This window comes from Oncorhynchus gorbuscha, unplaced genomic scaffold, assembly GCF_021184085.1.
Source record: "Oncorhynchus gorbuscha isolate QuinsamMale2020 ecotype Even-year unplaced genomic scaffold, OgorEven_v1.0 Un_scaffold_662, whole genome shotgun sequence".
In the NCBI taxonomy this organism is placed as follows: Eukaryota; Metazoa; Chordata; class Actinopteri; order Salmoniformes; family Salmonidae; genus Oncorhynchus; species Oncorhynchus gorbuscha.
The window spans coordinates 62,285-83,603 of record NW_025745758.1 but is presented as its reverse complement, the minus strand read 5'-3'; the positions used below and the strand labels follow the sequence as shown (position 1 = coordinate 83,603).

The following is a 21,319-nucleotide window of genomic DNA, read 5'->3' as shown; positions in this document are numbered from 1 at the left end:
GTAGATCTATATTAACTATAGAGGTAGAGTCACCTGTAGTTCTATATTAACTATAGAGGTAGAGTCACCTGTAGATCTATATTAACTAGAGGTAGAGTCACCTGTAGATCTATATTAACTATAGAGGTAGAGTCACCTGTAGTTCTATATTAACTATAGAGGTAGAGTCACCTGTAGATCTATATTAACTATAGAGGTAGAGTCACCTGTAGATCTATATTGACTATAGAGGTAGAGTCACCTGTAGATCTATATTAACTATAGAGGTAGAGTCACCTGTAGATCTATATTGACTATAGAGGTAGAGTCACCTGTAGATCTATATTGACTATAGAGGTAGAGTCACCTGTATATCTATATTGACTATAGAGGTAGAGTCACCTGTATATCTATATTGACTATAGAGGTAGAATCACCTGTAGATCTATATTAACTATACTATAGAGGTAGAGTCACCTGTAGATCTATATTGACTATAGAGGTAGAGTCACCTGTAGATCTATATTGACTATAGAGGTAGAGTCACCTGTAGATCTATATTAACTATAGAGGTAGAGTCACCTGTAGATCTATATTAACTATACTAGAGGTAGAGTCACCTGTAGATCTATATTAACTATACTATAGAGGTAGAGTCACCTGTAGATCTATATTAACTATACTATAGAGGTAGAGTCACCTGTAGATCTATATTAACTATAGAGGTAGAGTCACCTGTAGTTCTATATTGACTATAGAGGTAGATTCACCTGTAGATCTATATTGACTATAGAGGTAGAGTCACCTGAAGATCTATATTAACTATAGAGGTAGAGTCACCTGTAGATCTATATTGACTATAGAGGTAGAGTCACCTGAATATCTATATTAACTATAGAGGTAGAGTCACCTGTAGATCTATATTAACTATAGAGGTAGAGTCACCTGTAGATCTATATTAACTATAGAGGTAGAGTCACCTGTAGTTCTATATTAACTATAGAGGTAGAGTCACCTGTAGTTCTATATTAACTATAGAGGTAGAGTCACCTGTAGATCTATATTAACTATAGAGGTAGAGTCACCTGTAGATCTATATTAACTATAGAGGTAGAGTCACCTGTAGTTCTATATTAACTATAGAGGTAGATTCACCTGTAGATCTATATTAACTATAGAGGTAGAGTCACCTGTAGATCTATATTAACTATAGAGGTAGAGTCACCTGTAGTTCTATATTAACTATAGAGGTAGAGTCACCTGTAGATCTATATTAACTATAGAGGTAGAGTCACCTGTAGATCTATATTAACTATAGAGGTAGAGTCACCTGTAGTTCTATATTAACTATAGAGGTAGAGTCACCTGTAGATCTATATTAACTAGAGGTAGAGTCACCTGTAGATCTATATTAACTATAGAGGTAGAGTCACCTGTAGATCTATATTGACTATAGAGGTAGAGTCACCTGTAGATCTATATTGACTATAGAGGTAGAGTCACCTGTAGATCTATATTAACTATAGAGGTAGAGTCACCTGTAGATCTATATTGACTATAGAGGTAGAGTCACCTGTATATCTATATTGACTATAGAGGTAGAGTCACCTGTAGATCTATATTAACTATACTATAGAGGTAGAGTCACCTGTAGATCTATATTAACTATACTATAGAGGTAGAGTCACCTGTAGATCTATATTGACTATAGAGGTAGAGTCACCTGTATATCTATATTGACTATAGAGGTAGAGTCACCTGTAGATCTATATTGACTATAGAGGTAGAGTCACCTGTAGTTCTATATTGACTATAGAGGTAGATTCACCTGTAGATCTATATTGACTATACTATAGAGGTAGAGTCACCTGTAGTTCTATATTGACTATAGAGGTAGAGTCACCTGTAGTTCTATATTAACTATAGAGGTAGAGTCACCTGTAGATCTATATTAACTAGAGGTAGAGTCACCTGTAGATCTATATTAACTATAGAGGTAGAGTCACCTGTAGTTCTATATTAACTATAGAGGTAGAGTCACCTGTAGATCTATATTAACTATAGAGGTAGAGTCACCTGTAGATCTATATTGACTATAGAGGTAGAGTCACCTGTAGATCTATATTAACTATAGAGGTAGAGTCACCTGTAGATCTATATTGACTATAGAGGTAGAGTCACCTGTAGATCTATATTGACTATAGAGGTAGAGTCACCTGTAGATCTATATTAACTATACTATAGAGGTAGAGTCACCTGTAGATCTATATTAACTATACTATAGAGGTAGAGTCACCTGTAGATCTATATTGACTATAGAGGTAGAGTCACCTGTATATCTATATTGACTATAGAGGTAGAGTCACCTGTAGATCTATATTGACTATAGAGGTAGAGTCACCTGTAGTTCTATATTGACTATAGAGGTAGATTCACCTGTAGATCTATATTGACTATACTATAGAGGTAGAGTCACCTGTAGTTCTATATTGACTATACTATAGAGGTAGAGTCACCTGTAGATCTATATTAACTATACTATAGAGGTAGAGTCACCTGTAGATCTATATTAACTATACTATAGAGGTAGAGTCACCTGTAGATCTATATTAACTATACTATAGAGGTAGAGTCACCTGTAGATCTATATTAACTATACTATAGAGGTAGAGTCACCTCTAGATCTATATTGACTATAGAGGTAGAGTCACCTGTAGATCTATATTAACTATAGAGGTAGAGTCACCTGTAGATCTATATTGACTATACTATAGAGGTAGAGTCACCTGTAGATCTATATTGACTATAGAGGTAGAGTCACCTGTAGATCTATATTAACTATACTATAGAGGTAGAGTCACCTGTAGATCTATATTAACTATACTATAGAGGTAGAGTCACCTGTAGATCTATATTGACTATAGAGGTAGAGTCACCTGTAGATCTATATTGACTATAGAGGTAGAGTCACCTGTATATCTATATTGACTATAGAGGTAGAGTCACCTGTAGATCTATATTAACTATACTATAGAGGTAGAGTCACCTGTAGATCTATATTAACTATACTATAGAGGTAGAGTCACCTGTAGATCTATATTGACTATAGAGGTAGAGTCACCTGTAGATCTATATTGACTATAGAGGTAGATTCACCTGTAGATCTATATTGACTATAGAGGTAGAGTCACCTGTAGATCTATATTGACTATACTATAGAGGTAGAGTCACCTGTAGATCTATATTAACTATACTATAGAGGTAGAGTCACCTGTAGATCTATATTAACTATACTATAGAGGTAGAGTCACCTGTAGATCTATATTAACTATACTATAGAGGTAGAGTCACCTGTAGATCTATATTAACTATACTATAGAGGTAGAGTCACCTGTAGATCTATATTAACTATACTATAGAGGTAGAGTCACCTGTAGATCTATATTAACTATACTATAGAGGTAGAGTCACCTGTAGATCTATATTAACTATACTATAGAGGTAGAGTCACCTGTAGATCTATATTAACTATACTATAGAGGTAGAGTCACCTGTAGATCTATATTAACTATACTATAGAGGTAGAGTCACCTGTAGATCTATATTAACTATACTATAGAGGTAGAGTCTCCTGTAGATCTATATTAACTATAGAGGTAGAGTCACCTGTAGTTCTATATTGACTATAGAGGTAGATTCACCTGTAGATGTATATTGACTATACTATAGAGGTAGAGTCACCTGTAGTTCTATATTGACTATACTATAGAGGTAGAGTCACCTGTAGTTCTATATTGACTATAGAGGTAGATTCACCTGTAGATCTATATTGACTATACTATAGAGGTAGAGTCACCTGTAGTTCTATATTGACTATAGAGGTAGAGTCACCTGTAGTTCTATATTAACTATAGAGGTAGAGTCACCTGTAGATCTATATTAACTAGAGGTAGAGTCACCTGTAGATCTATATTAACTATAGAGGTAGAGTCACCTGTAGTTCTATATTAACTATAGAGGTAGAGTCACCTGTAGATCTATATTAACTATAGAGGTAGAGTCACCTGTAGATCTATATTGACTATAGAGGTAGAGTCACCTGTAGATCTATATTAACTATAGAGGTAGAGTCACCTGTAGATCTATATTGACTATAGAGGTAGAGTCACCTGTAGATCTATATTGACTATAGAGGTAGAGTCACCTGTAGATCTATATTAACTATACTATAGAGGTAGAGTCACCTGTAGATCTATATTAACTATACTATAGAGGTAGAGTCACCTGTAGATCTATATTGACTATAGAGGTAGAGTCACCTGTATATCTATATTGACTATAGAGGTAGAGTCACCTGTAGATCTATATTGACTATAGAGGTAGAGTCACCTGTAGTTCTATATTGACTATAGAGGTAGATTCACCTGTAGATCTATATTGACTATACTATAGAGGTAGAGTCACCTGTAGTTCTATATTGACTATACTATAGAGGTAGAGTCACCTGTAGATCTATATTAACTATACTATAGAGGTAGAGTCACCTGTAGATCTATATTAACTATACTATAGAGGTAGAGTCACCTGTAGATCTATATTAACTATACTATAGAGGTAGAGTCACCTGTAGATCTATATTAACTATACTATAGAGGTAGAGTCACCTCTAGATCTATATTGACTATAGAGGTAGAGTCACCTGTAGATCTATATTAACTATAGAGGTAGAGTCACCTGTAGATCTATATTGACTATACTATAGAGGTAGAGTCACCTGTAGATCTATATTGACTATAGAGGTAGAGTCACCTGTAGATCTATATTAACTATACTATAGAGGTAGAGTCACCTGTAGATCTATATTAACTATACTATAGAGGTAGAGTCACCTGTAGATCTATATTGACTATAGAGGTAGAGTCACCTGTAGATCTATATTGACTATAGAGGTAGAGTCACCTGTATATCTATATTGACTATAGAGGTAGAGTCACCTGTAGATCTATATTAACTATACTATAGAGGTAGAGTCACCTGTAGATCTATATTAACTATACTATAGAGGTAGAGTCACCTGTAGATCTATATTGACTATAGAGGTAGAGTCACCTGTAGATCTATATTGACTATAGAGGTAGATTCACCTGTAGATCTATATTGACTATAGAGGTAGATTCACCTGTAGATCTATATTGACTATACTATAGAGGTAGAGTCACCTGTAGATCTATATTAACTATACTATAGAGGTAGAGTCACCTGTAGATCTATATTAACTATACTATAGAGGTAGAGTCACCTGTAGATCTATATTAACTATACTATAGAGGTAGAGTCACCTGTAGATCTATATTAACTATACTATAGAGGTAGAGTCACCTGTAGATCTATATTAACTATACTATAGAGGTAGAGTCACCTGTAGATCTATATTAACTATACTATAGAGGTAGAGTCACCTGTAGATCTATATTAACTATACTATAGAGGTAGAGTCACCTGTAGATCTATATTAACTATACTATAGAGGTAGAGTCACCTGTAGATCTATATTAACTATACTATAGAGGTAGAGTCACCTGTAGATCTATATTAACTATACTATAGAGGTAGAGTCTCCTGTAGATCTATATTAACTATAGAGGTAGAGTCACCTGTAGTTCTATATTGACTATAGAGGTAGATTCACCTGTAGATCTATATTGACTATACTATAGAGGTAGAGTCACCTGTAGTTCTATATTGACTATACTATAGAGGTAGAGTCACCTGTAGTTCTATATTAACTATAGAGGTAGAGTCACCTGTAGATCTATATTAACTATAGAGGTAGAGTCACCTGTAGATCTATATTAACTATAGAGGTAGATTCACCTGTAGATCTATATTGACTATAGAGGTAGAGTCACCTGTAGATCTATATTAACTATACTATAGAGGTAGAGTCACCTGTAGATCTATATTAACTATACTATAGAGGTAGAGTCACCTGTAGATCTATATTGACTATAGAGGTAGAGTCACCTGTAGTTCTATATTAACTATAGAGGTAGAGTCACCTGTAGATCTATATTAACTATAGAGGTAGAGTCACCTGTAGATCTATATTAACTATAGAGGTAGAGTCACCTGTAGATCTATATTGACTATAGAGGTAGAGTCACCTGAAGATCTATATTAACTATAGAGGTAGAGTCACCTGTAGATCTATATTAACTATACTATAGAGGTAGAGTCACCTGTAGATCTATATTGACTATAGAGGTAGAGTCACCTGAAGATCTATATTAACTATAGAGGTAGAGTCACCTGTAGATCTATATTAACTATAGAGGTAGAGTCACCTGTAGTTCTATATTAACTATAGAGGTAGAGTCACCTGTAGATCTATATTAACTAGAGGTAGAGTCACCTGTAGATCTATATTAACTATAGAGGTAGAGTCACCTGTAGTTCTATATTAACTATAGAGGTAGAGTCACCTGTAGATCTATATTAACTATAGAGGTAGAGTCACCTGTAGATCTATATTGACTATAGAGGTAGAGTCACCTGTAGATCTATATTAACTATAGAGGTAGAGTCACCTGTAGATCTATATTGACTATAGAGGTAGAGTCACCTGTAGATCTATATTGACTATAGAGGTAGAGTCACCTGTATATCTATATTGACTATAGAGGTAGAGTCACCTGTATATCTATATTGACTATAGAGGTAGAATCACCTGTAGATCTATATTAACTATACTATAGAGGTAGAGTCACCTGTAGATCTATATTGACTATAGAGGTAGAGTCACCTGTATATCTATATTGACTATAGAGGTAGAGTCACCTGTAGATCTATATTGACTATAGAGGTAGAGTCACCTGTAGATCTATATTAACTATAGAGGTAGAGTCACCTGTAGATCTATATTAACTATACTAGAGGTAGAGTCACCTGTAGATCTATATTAACTATACTATAGAGGTAGAGTCACCTGTAGATCTATATTAACTATACTATAGAGGTAGAGTCACCTGTAGATCTATATTAACTATAGAGGTAGAGTCACCTGTAGTTCTATATTGACTATAGAGGTAGATTCACCTGTAGATCTATATTGACTATAGAGGTAGAGTCACCTGAAGATCTATATTAACTATAGAGGTAGAGTCACCTGTAGATCTATATTGACTATAGAGGTAGAGTCACCTGAATATCTATATTAACTATAGAGGTAGAGTCACCTGTAGATCTATATTAACTATAGAGGTAGAGTCACCTGTAGATCTATATTAACTATAGAGGTAGAGTCACCTGTAGTTCTATATTAACTATAGAGGTAGAGTCACCTGTAGATCTATATTAACTATAGAGGTAGAGTCACCTGTAGATCTATATTAACTATAGAGGTAGAGTCACCTGTAGTTCTATATTAACTATAGAGGTAGATTCACCTGTAGATCTATATTAACTATAGAGGTAGAGTCACCTGTAGATCTATATTAACTATAGAGGTAGAGTCACCTGTAGTTCTATATTAACTATAGAGGTAGAGTCACCTGTAGATCTATATTAACTATAGAGGTAGAGTCACCTGTAGATCTATATTAACTATAGAGGTAGAGTCACCTGTAGTTCTATATTAACTATAGAGGTAGAGTCACCTGTAGATCTATATTAACTAGAGGTAGAGTCACCTGTAGATCTATATTAACTATAGAGGTAGAGTCACCTGTAGATCTATATTGACTATAGAGGTAGAGTCACCTGTAGATCTATATTGACTATAGAGGTAGAGTCACCTGTAGATCTATATTAACTATAGAGGTAGAGTCACCTGTAGATCTATATTGACTATAGAGGTAGAGTCACCTGTATATCTATATTGACTATAGAGGTAGAGTCACCTGTAGATCTATATTAACTATACTATAGAGGTAGAGTCACCTGTAGATCTATATTAACTATACTATAGAGGTAGAGTCACCTGTAGATCTATATTGACTATAGAGGTAGAGTCACCTGTATATCTATATTGACTATAGAGGTAGAGTCACCTGTAGATCTATATTGACTATAGAGGTAGAGTCACCTGTAGTTCTATATTGACTATAGAGGTAGATTCACCTGTAGATCTATATTGACTATACTATAGAGGTAGAGTCACCTGTAGTTCTATATTGACTATAGAGGTAGAGTCACCTGTAGTTCTATATTAACTATAGAGGTAGAGTCACCTGTAGATCTATATTAACTAGAGGTAGAGTCACCTGTAGATCTATATTAACTATAGAGGTAGAGTCACCTGTAGTTCTATATTAACTATAGAGGTAGAGTCACCTGTAGATCTATATTAACTATAGAGGTAGAGTCACCTGTAGATCTATATTGACTATAGAGGTAGAGTCACCTGTAGATCTATATTAACTATAGAGGTAGAGTCACCTGTAGATCTATATTGACTATAGAGGTAGAGTCACCTGTATATCTATATTGACTATAGAGGTAGAGTCACCTGTAGATCTATATTAACTATACTATAGAGGTAGAGTCACCTGTAGATCTATATTAACTATACTATAGAGGTAGAGTCACCTGTAGATCTATATTGACTATAGAGGTAGAGTCACCTGTATATCTATATTGACTATAGAGGTAGAGTCACCTGTAGATCTATATTGACTATAGAGGTAGAGTCACCTGTAGTTCTATATTGACTATAGAGGTAGATTCACCTGTAGATCTATATTGACTATACTATAGAGGTAGAGTCACCTGTAGTTCTATATTGACTATACTATAGAGGTAGAGTCACCTGTAGATCTATATTAACTATACTATAGAGGTAGAGTCACCTGTAGATCTATATTAACTATACTATAGAGGTAGAGTCACCTGTAGATCTATATTAACTATACTATAGAGGTAGAGTCACCTGTAGATCTATATTAACTATACTATAGAGGTAGAGTCACCTCTAGATCTATATTGACTATAGAGGTAGAGTCACCTGTAGATCTATATTAACTATAGAGGTAGAGTCACCTGTAGATCTATATTGACTATACTATAGAGGTAGAGTCACCTGTAGATCTATATTGACTATAGAGGTAGAGTCACCTGTAGATCTATATTAACTATACTATAGAGGTAGAGTCACCTGTAGATCTATATTAACTATACTATAGAGGTAGAGTCACCTGTAGATCTATATTGACTATAGAGGTAGAGTCACCTGTAGATCTATATTGACTATAGAGGTAGAGTCACCTGTATATCTATATTGACTATAGAGGTAGAGTCACCTGTAGATCTATATTAACTATACTATAGAGGTAGAGTCACCTGTAGATCTATATTAACTATACTATAGAGGTAGAGTCACCTGTAGATCTATATTGACTATAGAGGTAGAGTCACCTGTAGATCTATATTGACTATAGAGGTAGATTCACCTGTAGATCTATATTGACTATAGAGGTAGATTCACCTGTAGATCTATATTGACTATACTATAGAGGTAGAGTCACCTGTAGATCTATATTAACTATACTATAGAGGTAGAGTCACCTGTAGATCTATATTAACTATACTATAGAGGTAGAGTCACCTGTAGATCTATATTAACTATACTATAGAGGTAGAGTCACCTGTAGATCTATATTAACTATACTATAGAGGTAGAGTCACCTGTAGATCTATATTAACTATACTATAGAGGTAGAGTCACCTGTAGATCTATATTAACTATACTATAGAGGTAGAGTCACCTGTAGATCTATATTAACTATACTATAGAGGTAGAGTCACCTGTAGATCTATATTAACTATACTATAGAGGTAGAGTCACCTGTAGATCTATATTAACTATACTATAGAGGTAGAGTCACCTGTAGATCTATATTAACTATACTATAGAGGTAGAGTCTCCTGTAGATCTATATTAACTATAGAGGTAGAGTCACCTGTAGTTCTATATTGACTATAGAGGTAGATTCACCTGTAGATGTATATTGACTATACTATAGAGGTAGAGTCACCTGTAGTTCTATATTGACTATACTATAGAGGTAGAGTCACCTGTAGTTCTATATTAACTATAGAGGTAGAGTCACCTGTAGATCTATATTAACTATAGAGGTAGATTCACCTGTAGATCTATATTGACTATAGAGGTAGAGTCACCTGTAGATCTATATTAACTATACTATAGAGGTAGAGTCACCTGTAGATCTATATTAACTATACTATAGAGGTAGAGTCACCTGTAGATCTATATTGACTATAGAGGTAGAGTCACCTGTAGTTCTATATTAACTATAGAGGTAGAGTCACCTGTAGATCTATATTAACTATAGAGGTAGAGTCACCTGTAGATCTATATTAACTATAGAGGTAGAGTCACCTGTAGATCTATATTGACTATAGAGGTAGAGTCACCTGAAGATCTATATTAACTATAGAGGTAGAGTCACCTGTAGATCTATATTAACTATACTATAGAGGTAGAGTCACCTGTAGATCTATATTGACTATAGAGGTAGAGTCACCTGAAGATCTATATTAACTATAGAGGTAGAGTCACCTGTAGTTCTATATTAACTATAGAGGTAGAGTCACCTGTAGTTCTATATTAACTATAGAGGTAGAGTCACCTGTAGTTCTATATTAACTATAGAGGTAGAGTCACCTGTAGATCTATATTAACTATAGAGGTAGAGTCACCTGTAGATCTATATTAACTATAGAGGTAGAGTCACCTGTAGATCTATATTAACTATAGAGGTAGAGTCACCTGTAGATCTATATTAACTATACTATAGAGGTAGAGTCACCTGTAGATCTATATTAACTATACTATAGAGGTAGAGTCACCTGTAGATCTATATTGACTATAGAGGTAGAGTCACCTGTAGATCTATATTAACTATAGAGGTAGAGTCACCTGTAGATCTATATTAACTATACTATAGAGGTAGAGTCACCTGTAGTTCTATATTAACTATAGAGGTAGAGTCACCTGTAGTTCTATATTAACTATAGAGGTAGAGTCACCTGTAGTTCTATATTAACTATAGAGGTAGAGTCACCTGTAGATCTATATTAACTATAGAGGTAGAGTCACCTGTAGATCTATATTAACTATAGAGGTAGAGTCACCTGAATATCTATATTAACTATAGAGGTAGAGTCACCTGTAGATCTATATTGACTATAGAGGTAGAGTCACCTGAAGATGTATATTAACTATAGAGGTAGAGTCACCTGTAGATCTATATTGACTATAGAGGTAGAGTCACCTGTAGATCTATATTAACTATAGAGGTAGAGTCACCTGTAGATCTATATTGACTATAGAGGTAGAGTCACCTGTAGATCTATATTGACTATAGAGGTAGAGTCACCTGTAGATCTATATTAACTATAGAGGTAGAGTCACCTGTAGATCTATATTGACTATAGAGGTAGAGTCACCTGTAGATCTATATTGACTATAGAGGTAGAGTCACCTGTAGATCTATATTAACTATAGAGGTAGAGTCACCTGTAGATCTATATTGACTATAGAGGTAGAGTCACCTGTAGATCTATATTGACTATAGAGGTAGAGTCACCTGTAGATCTATATTAACTATAGAGGTAGAGTCACCTGTAGATCTATATTGACTATAGAGGTAGAGTCACCTGTAGATCTATATTGACTATAGAGGTAGAGTCACCTGTAGATCTATATTGACTATAGAGGTAGAGTCACCTGTAGATCTATATTGACTATAGAGGTAGAGTCACCTGAAGATTTCTATGGTGCTCCAGAGGTAGAAGACGAAGAAGACCACTGCTTTGTTCTGCATCTCCTCCAGACTACCGAAGATCACAAACAGGATTACGTTCCTACCCACCACCTGGACAGGTCAACAACAACAACAACAAATCACTGAAACACACTTCATTAAAGGGTTAATTCACCCTAAATACAAAATCACTTGTCCTCGCCCTGAATGCATCCTGTCCTCACCCTGAATGCATCCTGGCCTCAACCTGAATGCATCCTGGCCTCAACCTGAATGCATCCTGGCCTCAACCTGAATGCATCCTGGTCTCATCCTGGCCTCACCCTGAATGCGTCCTGGCCTCAACCTGAATGCATCCCGGCCTCAACCTGAATGCATCCTGGCCTCAACCTGAATGCACCCTGGACTCATCCTGGCCTCACCCTGAATGCGTCCTGGCCTCAACCTGAATGCATCCCGGCCTCAACCTGAATGCACCCGGGTCTCATCCTGGCCTCACCCTGAATGCGTCCTGGCCTCAACCTGAATGCATCCCGGCCTCAACCTGAATGCATCCCGGCCTCAACCTGAATGCATCCCGGCCTCAACCTGAATGCATCCCGCCTCAACCTGAATGCATCCCGGCCTCAACCTGAATGCATCCCGGCCTCACCCTGAATGCATCCCGGCCTCACCCTGAATGCATCCTGGCCTCAACCTGAATGCACCCTGGTCTCATCCTGGCCTCACCCTGGTCTCATCCTGGCCTCATCCTGGTCTCATCCTGGCCTCATCCTGAATGCGTCCTGGCCTCAACCTGAATGCATCCCGGCCTCAACCTGAATGCATCCCGGCCTCAACCTGAATGCATCCCGTCCTCACCCTGAATGCATCCCGGCCTCAACCTGAATGCATTCCGGCCTCACCCTGAATGCATCCCGGCCTCAACCTGAATGCATCCCGGCCTCAACCTGAATGCATCCCGGCCTCAACCTGAATGCATCCCGGCCTCAACCTGAATGCATCCCGGCCTCAACCTGAATGCATCCCGGCCTCAACCTGAATGCATCCTGGCCTCAACCTGAATGCATCCTGGCCTCAACCTGAATGCATCCTGGCCTCAACCTGAATGCATCCTGGCCTCACCCTGAATGCATCCTGGCCTCGACCGGAATGCATCTTGTCCTCACCCTGAATGCATCCTGTCCTCACCCTGAATTCATCCTGGCCTCACCCTGAATGCATCCTGGCCTCACCCTGAATGCATCCTGGCCTCAACCTGAATGCATCCTGGCCTCAACCTGAATGCATCCTGGCCTCAACCTGAATGCATCCTGGCCTCAACCTGGCCTCACCCTGAATGTGTCCTGTCCTCAACCTGAATGCATCCTGTCCTCAATCTGAAAGTCTCCTATGGGCAAGAAGGGAATCTTTGCTTTGGGTTGGTTTACAAACCCATAGCCGTTACCTTTAGCTTTGACTAACCAAAAACAACTAAAAGTCAATGTAACCTAAATTAGCATGTGTTTTTAAAATTTTAAACCCAAGTCATTTTGAAAGTTATTTTTCTGTGTGTTTGGATTGAACCCTACCTGGATCATAGCAGGGAACACCCCTGTCTTGACCACGCCCACTAGAGGGTTCATGACCTCTGCTACAGCCATCATCTGACAGAAGTACATCATGTCAGCAATGGTGTGGAACGTGTCATAGAACGAGTCTGATAAGAGGGAGAGAAAGAGAGAGAGGTAGAACACAGTGGTGCAACACAGTGGTGCTATACAGTGGTGCTATACAGTGGTGCTACACAGTGGTGCTATACAGTGGTGCTATACAGTGGTGCTATACGGTGGTGCTATACAGTGGTGCTACACAGTGGTGCTACACAGTGGTGCAACACAGTGGTGCTACACAGTGGTGCAACACAGTGGTGCTATACAGGGGTGCTACACAGTGGTGCTATACAGGGGTTCTACACAGTGGTGCTACACAGTGGTGCTATACAGTGGTGCTACACAGTGGTGCAACACAGTGGTACTATACAGTGGTACTACACAGTGGTGCTACACAGTGGTGCAACACAGTGGTGCTACACAGTGGTGCAACACAGTGGTGCTATACAGGGGTGCTACACAGTGGTGCTATACAGGGGTTCTACACAGTGGTGCTACACAGTGGTGCTATACAGTGGTGCTACACAGTGGTGCTACACAGTGGTGCTATACAGGGGTTCTACACAGTGGTGCTACACAGTGGTGCTATACAGTGGTGCTACACAGTGGTGCTATACAGGGGTGCAACACAGTGGTGCTACACAGTGGTACTATACAGTGGTGCTAACATGTTAGGCCAAACACTGCATACCCCGAGTAGCCTGGTTCCATACTGTACGTGCTCAAATCCAGTGGTTCTCAACCTATTTTAGTTGCTCTACACCAATCACATTTAGCTGTGCCTGAAGTACATCCCAAGTACCACTTCACGTGTATTTCACCAGTAGGTCTACGTTCTCATTAGTGTCCTCAAGTATCTCTGCGGATAGACCAAGCACAACAGGCTGGCAACTACTGCTGTAGTCAACTCTTAAAATGTTGTGAAGACGTACAAACAGAATTTGGCTAAAACACCAAACAGACTGGACCACCAGGCTATTCAAAGCTATTTGCAAGACAAATTAATCTACAGACTAGAGTCAATGTTCCCTTTCTCATATTCAAATGGACACATCTATGAATAAAGAGCCTGTTTAGTTATTCTAGGGAAGTAACACATTGGCTTGGTGGTGAGGTTGAATCTGACTCACTCAGATCACTTCACAGAAACACAACTGAATATAAACTGGACAGCTTTCAGAAACACAACTAGACAGCTTTCAGAAACACAACTAGACAGCTTTCAGAAACACAACTAGACAGCTTTCAGAAACACAACTACACAGCTTTCAGAAACACAACTACACAGCTTTCAGAAACACAACTACACAGCTTTCAGAAACACAACTAGACAGCTTTCAGAAACACAACTAGACAGCTTTCAGAAACACAACTAGACAGCTTTCAGAAACACAACTAGACAGCTTTCAGAAACACAACTAGACAGCTTTCAGAAACACAACTACACAGCTTTCAGAAACACAACTACACAGCTTTCAGAAACACAACTAGACAGCTTTCAGAAACACAACTAGACAGCTTTCAGAAACACAACTACACAGCTTTCAGCTAAAAAAAAAACAAATAGGAGGAAGAATGATAATGTATGTAAATATGAGTGTTTATATGAGCCATCTAATACTAACTCTCTTACATTATGATGGAGAACCAGTTCTGAGGTAGTTAGTTCCAACCGTAGCGGTGGAAAAGGAATGATTCTGATTGTATTCTTTTCCATCCCTGAAACACTGACTTCACCTACTGTGTGTCTATCTATGGCCAACGCTGTCGTCAACTCTCAAGACAACCAACCAACAAACAACAGCTACTAACAAGGCTGGACCCTCAGCAGGCTCTGGACCACTGACCTTGTCCCAGGATGAAGAGACGGACGGTCATGTTGACAAAGATCCAGGAGAAACCCAGGAACTGGACCAGGTTGTACATGAACAGATAGCCCTTCTTCAGGCCCAGGTAGGCTGAGAGAACATTAAACATATTACCATATAACATCTTTAAAACACATAACATCAGGTTGTAACATGAACAGATAGCCCTTCTTCAGGCCCAGGTAGGCTGACAGAACATTAAACATATTACCATATAACATCTTTAAAACACATAACATCAGGTTGTAACATGAACAGATAGCCCTTCTTCAGGCCCAGGTAGGCTGACAGAACATTAAACATATTACCATATAACATCTTTAAAACACATAACATCAGGTTGTAACATGAACAGATAGCCCTTCTTCAGGCCCAGGTAGGCTGACAGAACATTAAACATATTACCATATAACATCTTTAAAACACATAACATCAGGTTGTACATGAACAGATAGCCCTTCTTCAGGCCCAGGTAGGCTGACAGAACATTAAACAGCTTTCAATAAAAACCCAATTCAAAAAACACAAAAGGAAACTCCAGTCAGTTGGTTTTTTATGTCTATAACCAAAACCAAAATGAGTTGAAATTACAATTCAGATGTTTGCATTATCAAATATCAAGTACTTAAAAAAAGGTAGCTTGTACTTGTGTGTGGTATAAACTAAAAGATGAAGCACAGTCAAAACCAGGTTTGGCAGCCAGTTGGCGGCCCGCGGTGGATTTATTTGGCCCCACAACTTTTCTGAGAAAAAAAAAAAGTTGAATTTTTCTTTCTTTTTGCATTTTCATTGTTGGAGATAAAAGGGTGTAAAAACACCAGGATGTAAATTTAGTAAAAATCTGTTCTCAAGTATAAGAGAGAGAGAGACGTGATTGGATACAACTTTAAGCAAAGTTTCAAATGATCCGTTTTGGATTCTTGCCGTCAATTTGCAGTCTACAAATGATTTGTACTCATGTTCCGGGTCTGCCGACCAACTGGTTAATGAAAAATAAATATATCAGCCCGAGGCTGAACTTAGTTGATGATCCCTGGTCTAAACCAACAGTATCTTTACCAAGAAATGTAAATCTTCAGATTAGAGATAAAAAGGGCTGCGGTGTTCACAGCTGCACCGCTCGGTACTTACGGTCTGTACGGATTCTTGACTCGATGCTGACCTTGTTTATCTTCTCCTCTTCCTGAAAACAAACAGACAGACCATCAGGTGTAATACATGTCATAACACCCTTATAAAAGACAAAATAAATAAAGCCTTATACTTCCTTATGTATTACATCTAAAAAGTTGTACCAAAACTGACCCTGGTCATTACTACCTTAGCCTGAAGCTCCATCTCCGCGTCTGATTCGTCGAGCCAACGGTCGAAGTCTGGCGCCAGGAAGAGAGGTTTCCTCTCCTGCAGAGTGAGTCTATCCCACCAACGCTGCTCTTGCTTCCTCACTGTCACATTTACCAGGCGCTGGGTCGACCTGTGACTAACCTGGCAGACAGACACACAGTGAGTATGATAATAATTGTAGATACCACAGGAGGTTGGTGGCACCTTCATTTGGGGAGGATAGGCTCGTGGTAATGACTGGAGCGGAATCATTGGAATGGTATCAAATACATGGTTTCCATAGTTTCCATTCCATCCCATTTGTTCCGTTCCAGACATTATCATGAGCAGCCTCCTGCGGAAGACACACTTACTAATAAACCACAAGCAGGGAACGGTAACAATCTCTAGTACTAGAAGAGAATGTTTGTCTTTGAGACTGAGAAGAGTGTGAGGTATTTATAACTAATGAAAAAAACTACATTTCTGGAATAGTAAATAATAGAATTACCTCAGGTTTTACTGGTTCCAGGAAGTCCAGACTGAACTCATAGTCATGGTCTCCTTTAGCTCCGTGACCCTGAGCTGTGCAACAAAGGAACGTCGGTTTAATACCATGTACTCTGTACAGACGAGACGTATTTTCATTCTTTCTGTTCCAGCGTAAAATACAAACCACCAACCTTTGAATTGCAGGGTGTTGTTTTGCACGCAGATATCAAGATTCTAAAAAAAAGGCAAAAAGAAAAAATGTCTTGCATCAAAAAAACAAAAACAACAACAAGCGGAAGACTGTCAGCTACAAGGCTAAATATAGAAACCACACTAACATTGGTTGAGATCAAACTGAGTGACTGAATGGCTGATGTGGATGTGTTTCCTTCACACATACAGCATCACTAAACATATTCTGATGACATTACATACAGTAGTACGTAGCTGGAGTACATGTGGTCACGATGCACCTTGAGTGTGTGTTTGCTGACTGGCTAAATTGGATCCAGCGATCACCATGACAATTCCTGAATCTTTTATGAAGCATGACATTTGGTAGGATGCACCACCACCACTAGCTACTACAACTCAATATGAATTACAGTAGCTAGTTAGCTTCAGTAGCTGAGTATTGGCTACTGTCTCGCCTCACCGAGAACCATACTTCTCATGATGACCTGATTTTGTTATGTGGAAACACTGAATCAGGACCTCAGGAAACTATATATAATATATAAGTTATATAAATGATATATATATTATATATAAGTTACTCTGTCTTGTGACATGCTACACTTTTGTTATCACTCTGTATAGCTAATAGAACAAGTGGTAAATTATCTAGCTCGATGTATGAGCTTACTAGCTAACATGTAAGCATGGGGCTGCTATCAGTCCATTCTCTAAGCAGCATTGTAGCTAATGTCATGTATGTCATTTGTTCATGTCAGCGACGTGCATTCAATTTACAACGTCCAGCAGTGAGCTTAAACAAATACACTTATTACAGGCTGAAAGAGGCTATCTAGCTGTCCTAATCATCTAGCTGGCTTGTTGTCCTAACCATCTAGCTGGCTTGTTGTCCTAATCATCTAGCTGGCTTGTTGTCCTAACCATCTAGCTGGCTTGTTGTCCTAACCATCTAGCTGGCTTGTTGTCCTAACCATCTAGCTGGCTTGTTGTCCTAACCATCTAGCTGGCTTGTTGTCCTAACCATCTAGCTGGCTGGCTTGTTGTCCTAACCATCTAGCTGGCTTAACCATCTTGTCCTAACCATCTAGCTGGCTTGTTGTCCTAACCATCTAGCTGGCTTGTTGTCCTAACCATCTAGCTGGCTTGTTGTCCTAACCATCTAGCTGGCTTGTTGTCCTAACCATCTAGCTGGCTTGTTGTCCTAACCATCTAGCTGGCTTGTTGTCCTAACCATCTAGCTGGCTTGTTGTCCTAACCATCTAGCTTGTTGTCCTAACCATCTAGCTGGCTTGTTGTCCTAACCATCTAGCTGGCTGTTGTCCTAACCATCTGGCTTGTTGTCCTAACCATCTAGCTGGCTTGGTCCTAACCATCTAGCTGGCTTGTTGTCCTAACCATCTAGCTGGCTTGTCCTAACCATCTAGCTGGCTTGTTGTCCTAACCATCTAGTCCTAACCATCTAGCTGGCTTGTTGTCCTAACCATCTAGCTGGCTTGTTGTCCTACCATCCTAGCCATCTAGCTGGCTTGTTGTCCTAACCATCTAGCATCTAACCATCTAGCTGGCTTGTTGTCCTAACCATCTAGCTGGCTTGTTGTCCTAACCATCTAGCTGGCTTGTTGTCCTAATCATCTAGCTGGCTGTTATCCTAACCATCTAGCTGGCTTTTTGTCCTAACCATTGTTGTCCTAACCATCTAGCTGGCTTGTTGTCCTAACCATCTAGCTGGCTTGTTGTCCTAACCATCTAGCTGGCTTGTTGTCCTAACCATCTAGCTGGCTTGTTGTCCTAACCATCTAGCTGGCTTGTTGTCCTAACCATCTAGCTGGCTTGTTGTCCTAATCATCTTGTTGTCCTAACCATCTAGCTGGCTTGTTGTCCTAACCATCTAGCTGGCTTGTTGTCCTAACCATCTAGCTGGCTTGTTGTAACCATCTAGCTGGCTTGTTGCCATCTAGCTGGCTTGTTGTCCTAACCATCTGTCCTAACCATCTAGCTGGCTTGTTGTCCTAACCATCTAGCTGGCTTGTAACCATCTAGCTGGCCTAACCATCTAGCTGGCTTGTTGTCCTAACCATCTAGCTGGCTTGTTGTCCTAACCATCTAGCTGGCCTAACCATCTAGCTGGCTTGTCCTAACCATTAGCTCCTAACCATCTAGCTGGCTTGTTGTCCTAACCATCTAGCTGGCTTGTTGTCCTAACCATCTAGCTGGCTTGTTGTCCTAACCATCTAGCTGGTCCTAACCATCTAGCTGTTGTCCTAACCATCTAGCTGGCTTGTTGTCCTAACCATCTAGCTGGCTTGTTGTCCTAACCATCTAGCTGGCTTGTTGTCCTAACCATCTAGCTGGTTGTCCTAACCATCTAGCTGGCTTGTTGTCCTAACCATCTAGCTGGCTTGTTGTCCTAACCATCTAGCTGGCTTGTTGTAACCATCTAGCTGGCCATCTAGCTGGCTTGTTGTCCTAACCATCTAGCTGGCTTGTTGTTAACCATCTAGCTGGCTTGTTGTCCTAACCTAACCATCTAGCTGGCTTGTTGTCCTAACCATCTAGCTGGCTTGTTGTCCTAACCATCTAGCTCGATGACAGGTCGGTCCCGGAGATCATCCGTAACATACCTTAGCGTCACTCAGCTCCACACGCAGGTAGATGTCTGCATGACGCTGTGCCCAATACACGTGGGGTGTGAGGGTCTCCATGGTGATATCTAAAGGTACTGTTAGTGAAATGAATATCCTTGCTGTTATATCACTGAGAAGCAATGCTGGAGATCCTCCGCCTCATTCATTAGGACAGTTGGCAAGATGCGGAAACAGTCATCCAGGGATACTCAGGGGTGCGTTCAGTTCGATTGAACGTTTACGTTGCTTAACGGTTTGTACTGAACGACGCGTTTCCCTAAAACGATCTTGAACTTACTTTGAGGTACGTTTGCTCCGTGTGTATCGAAGCAATTTACTGTAAATGACTGCGGCACAGCGGTCCTCCAACACAAACCCCATCCAACTACGCCTTCCCCGTTTTTGAACTGGTCGTTCAGAACAGCACCGTTTCCGTCGAATTGAACGTTACAGTACGTTTTTCTGCATTGAACGGAGCTCAGGTGTCGCTACGTGCGCGTTACACCCACAAATCAAAACAAAGGAAGGAACGTGCTCGTGCACAGCCGGTACAATTTTTTAAAAAATGTTTGAAAACATTGATACTATTTAAATGGAAATACATATATTATGAATGGTCTCTGGATTTGTCTTGGACTGTACAGAAGTACAGATCTTACAAAGGTTTTTATTTGATTTTATTCGGGGCTTCATGTATACTATGGGTGAAACCAACATCCGGGGGCTGTTCGCGTCATCTTCCGCTCCAAGTGACACCAGCCAATTCATGCCATCTGAAATATTTACATCTGATGTGTGAAAAGGAGTGATATCCACCCTCATGTTATGTACTATATACAGTCCATACAATAGAAGTGACTGTTATACAACCAGTCAAGTAATCAGTGGTGGAAAAAGTACTCAATTGTCATACTTAAGTGAAAGTAAAGATTACTAGTAATTTTCTATTAAGTTAAAGTCACCAGGTAAAATAAGAATTGAGTAAAAGTATTTGGTTTTAAATGTACTTAAGTATAAAAAGTCAATGGAACTTTTAAAATGTACATGAGTATCAAAACTAAAAGTATAAATCATTTCAAATTCTGTATATTAAGAAAACCAGAAGGGACCATTTTTTATTTATTGTCAGATAGCCAGGGGCACACTCCAACACTGAGACATCATTTACAGATAGCCAGGGGCACAGGGATGTTCTCAACACTCAGACATCATTTACAAGTCCTCCAGATCAGAAGCATTTGTGTTTAGTGAGTCCTCCAGATCAGAAGCAGTAGGGATGACCAGGGATGTTCTCTGTTTAGTGAGCCCACCAGATCAGGGAGAGACAGTAGGGATGACCAGGGATGTTCTCTGTTTAGTGAGTCTGACCAGGGACCAGATCAGAGGCAGTAGGGATGACCAGG

The 21,319-nt window shown here is 39.1% G+C and overlaps 1 protein-coding gene across 1 annotated transcript in view; it reads right to left on the bottom strand.

Annotated features, from left to right (window-relative positions):
* LOC124019746 (very-long-chain (3R)-3-hydroxyacyl-CoA dehydratase-like) overlaps positions 1-20,345 on the bottom strand; it is a 50,765-nt gene extending 30,420 nt beyond the window's left edge. Inside the window, exons 1-8 of the mRNA XM_046335167.1 lie at positions 19,914-20,345; positions 17,289-17,331; positions 17,117-17,190; positions 16,603-16,767; positions 16,414-16,465; positions 15,262-15,372; positions 13,334-13,461; positions 11,761-11,873 (exon numbers count right to left, since the gene is read on the bottom strand). Of these exons, the coding sequence (XP_046191123.1) occupies positions 11,761-11,873; positions 13,334-13,461; positions 15,262-15,372; positions 16,414-16,465; positions 16,603-16,767; positions 17,117-17,190; positions 17,289-17,331; positions 19,914-19,994 (767 nt within the window). The 5' untranslated portion in view covers positions 19,995-20,345. The remainder of the gene's footprint in view (positions 1-11,760; positions 11,874-13,333; positions 13,462-15,261; positions 15,373-16,413; positions 16,466-16,602; positions 16,768-17,116; positions 17,191-17,288; positions 17,332-19,913) is intronic.
* Positions 20,346-21,319: the final 974 nt, after the last annotated feature.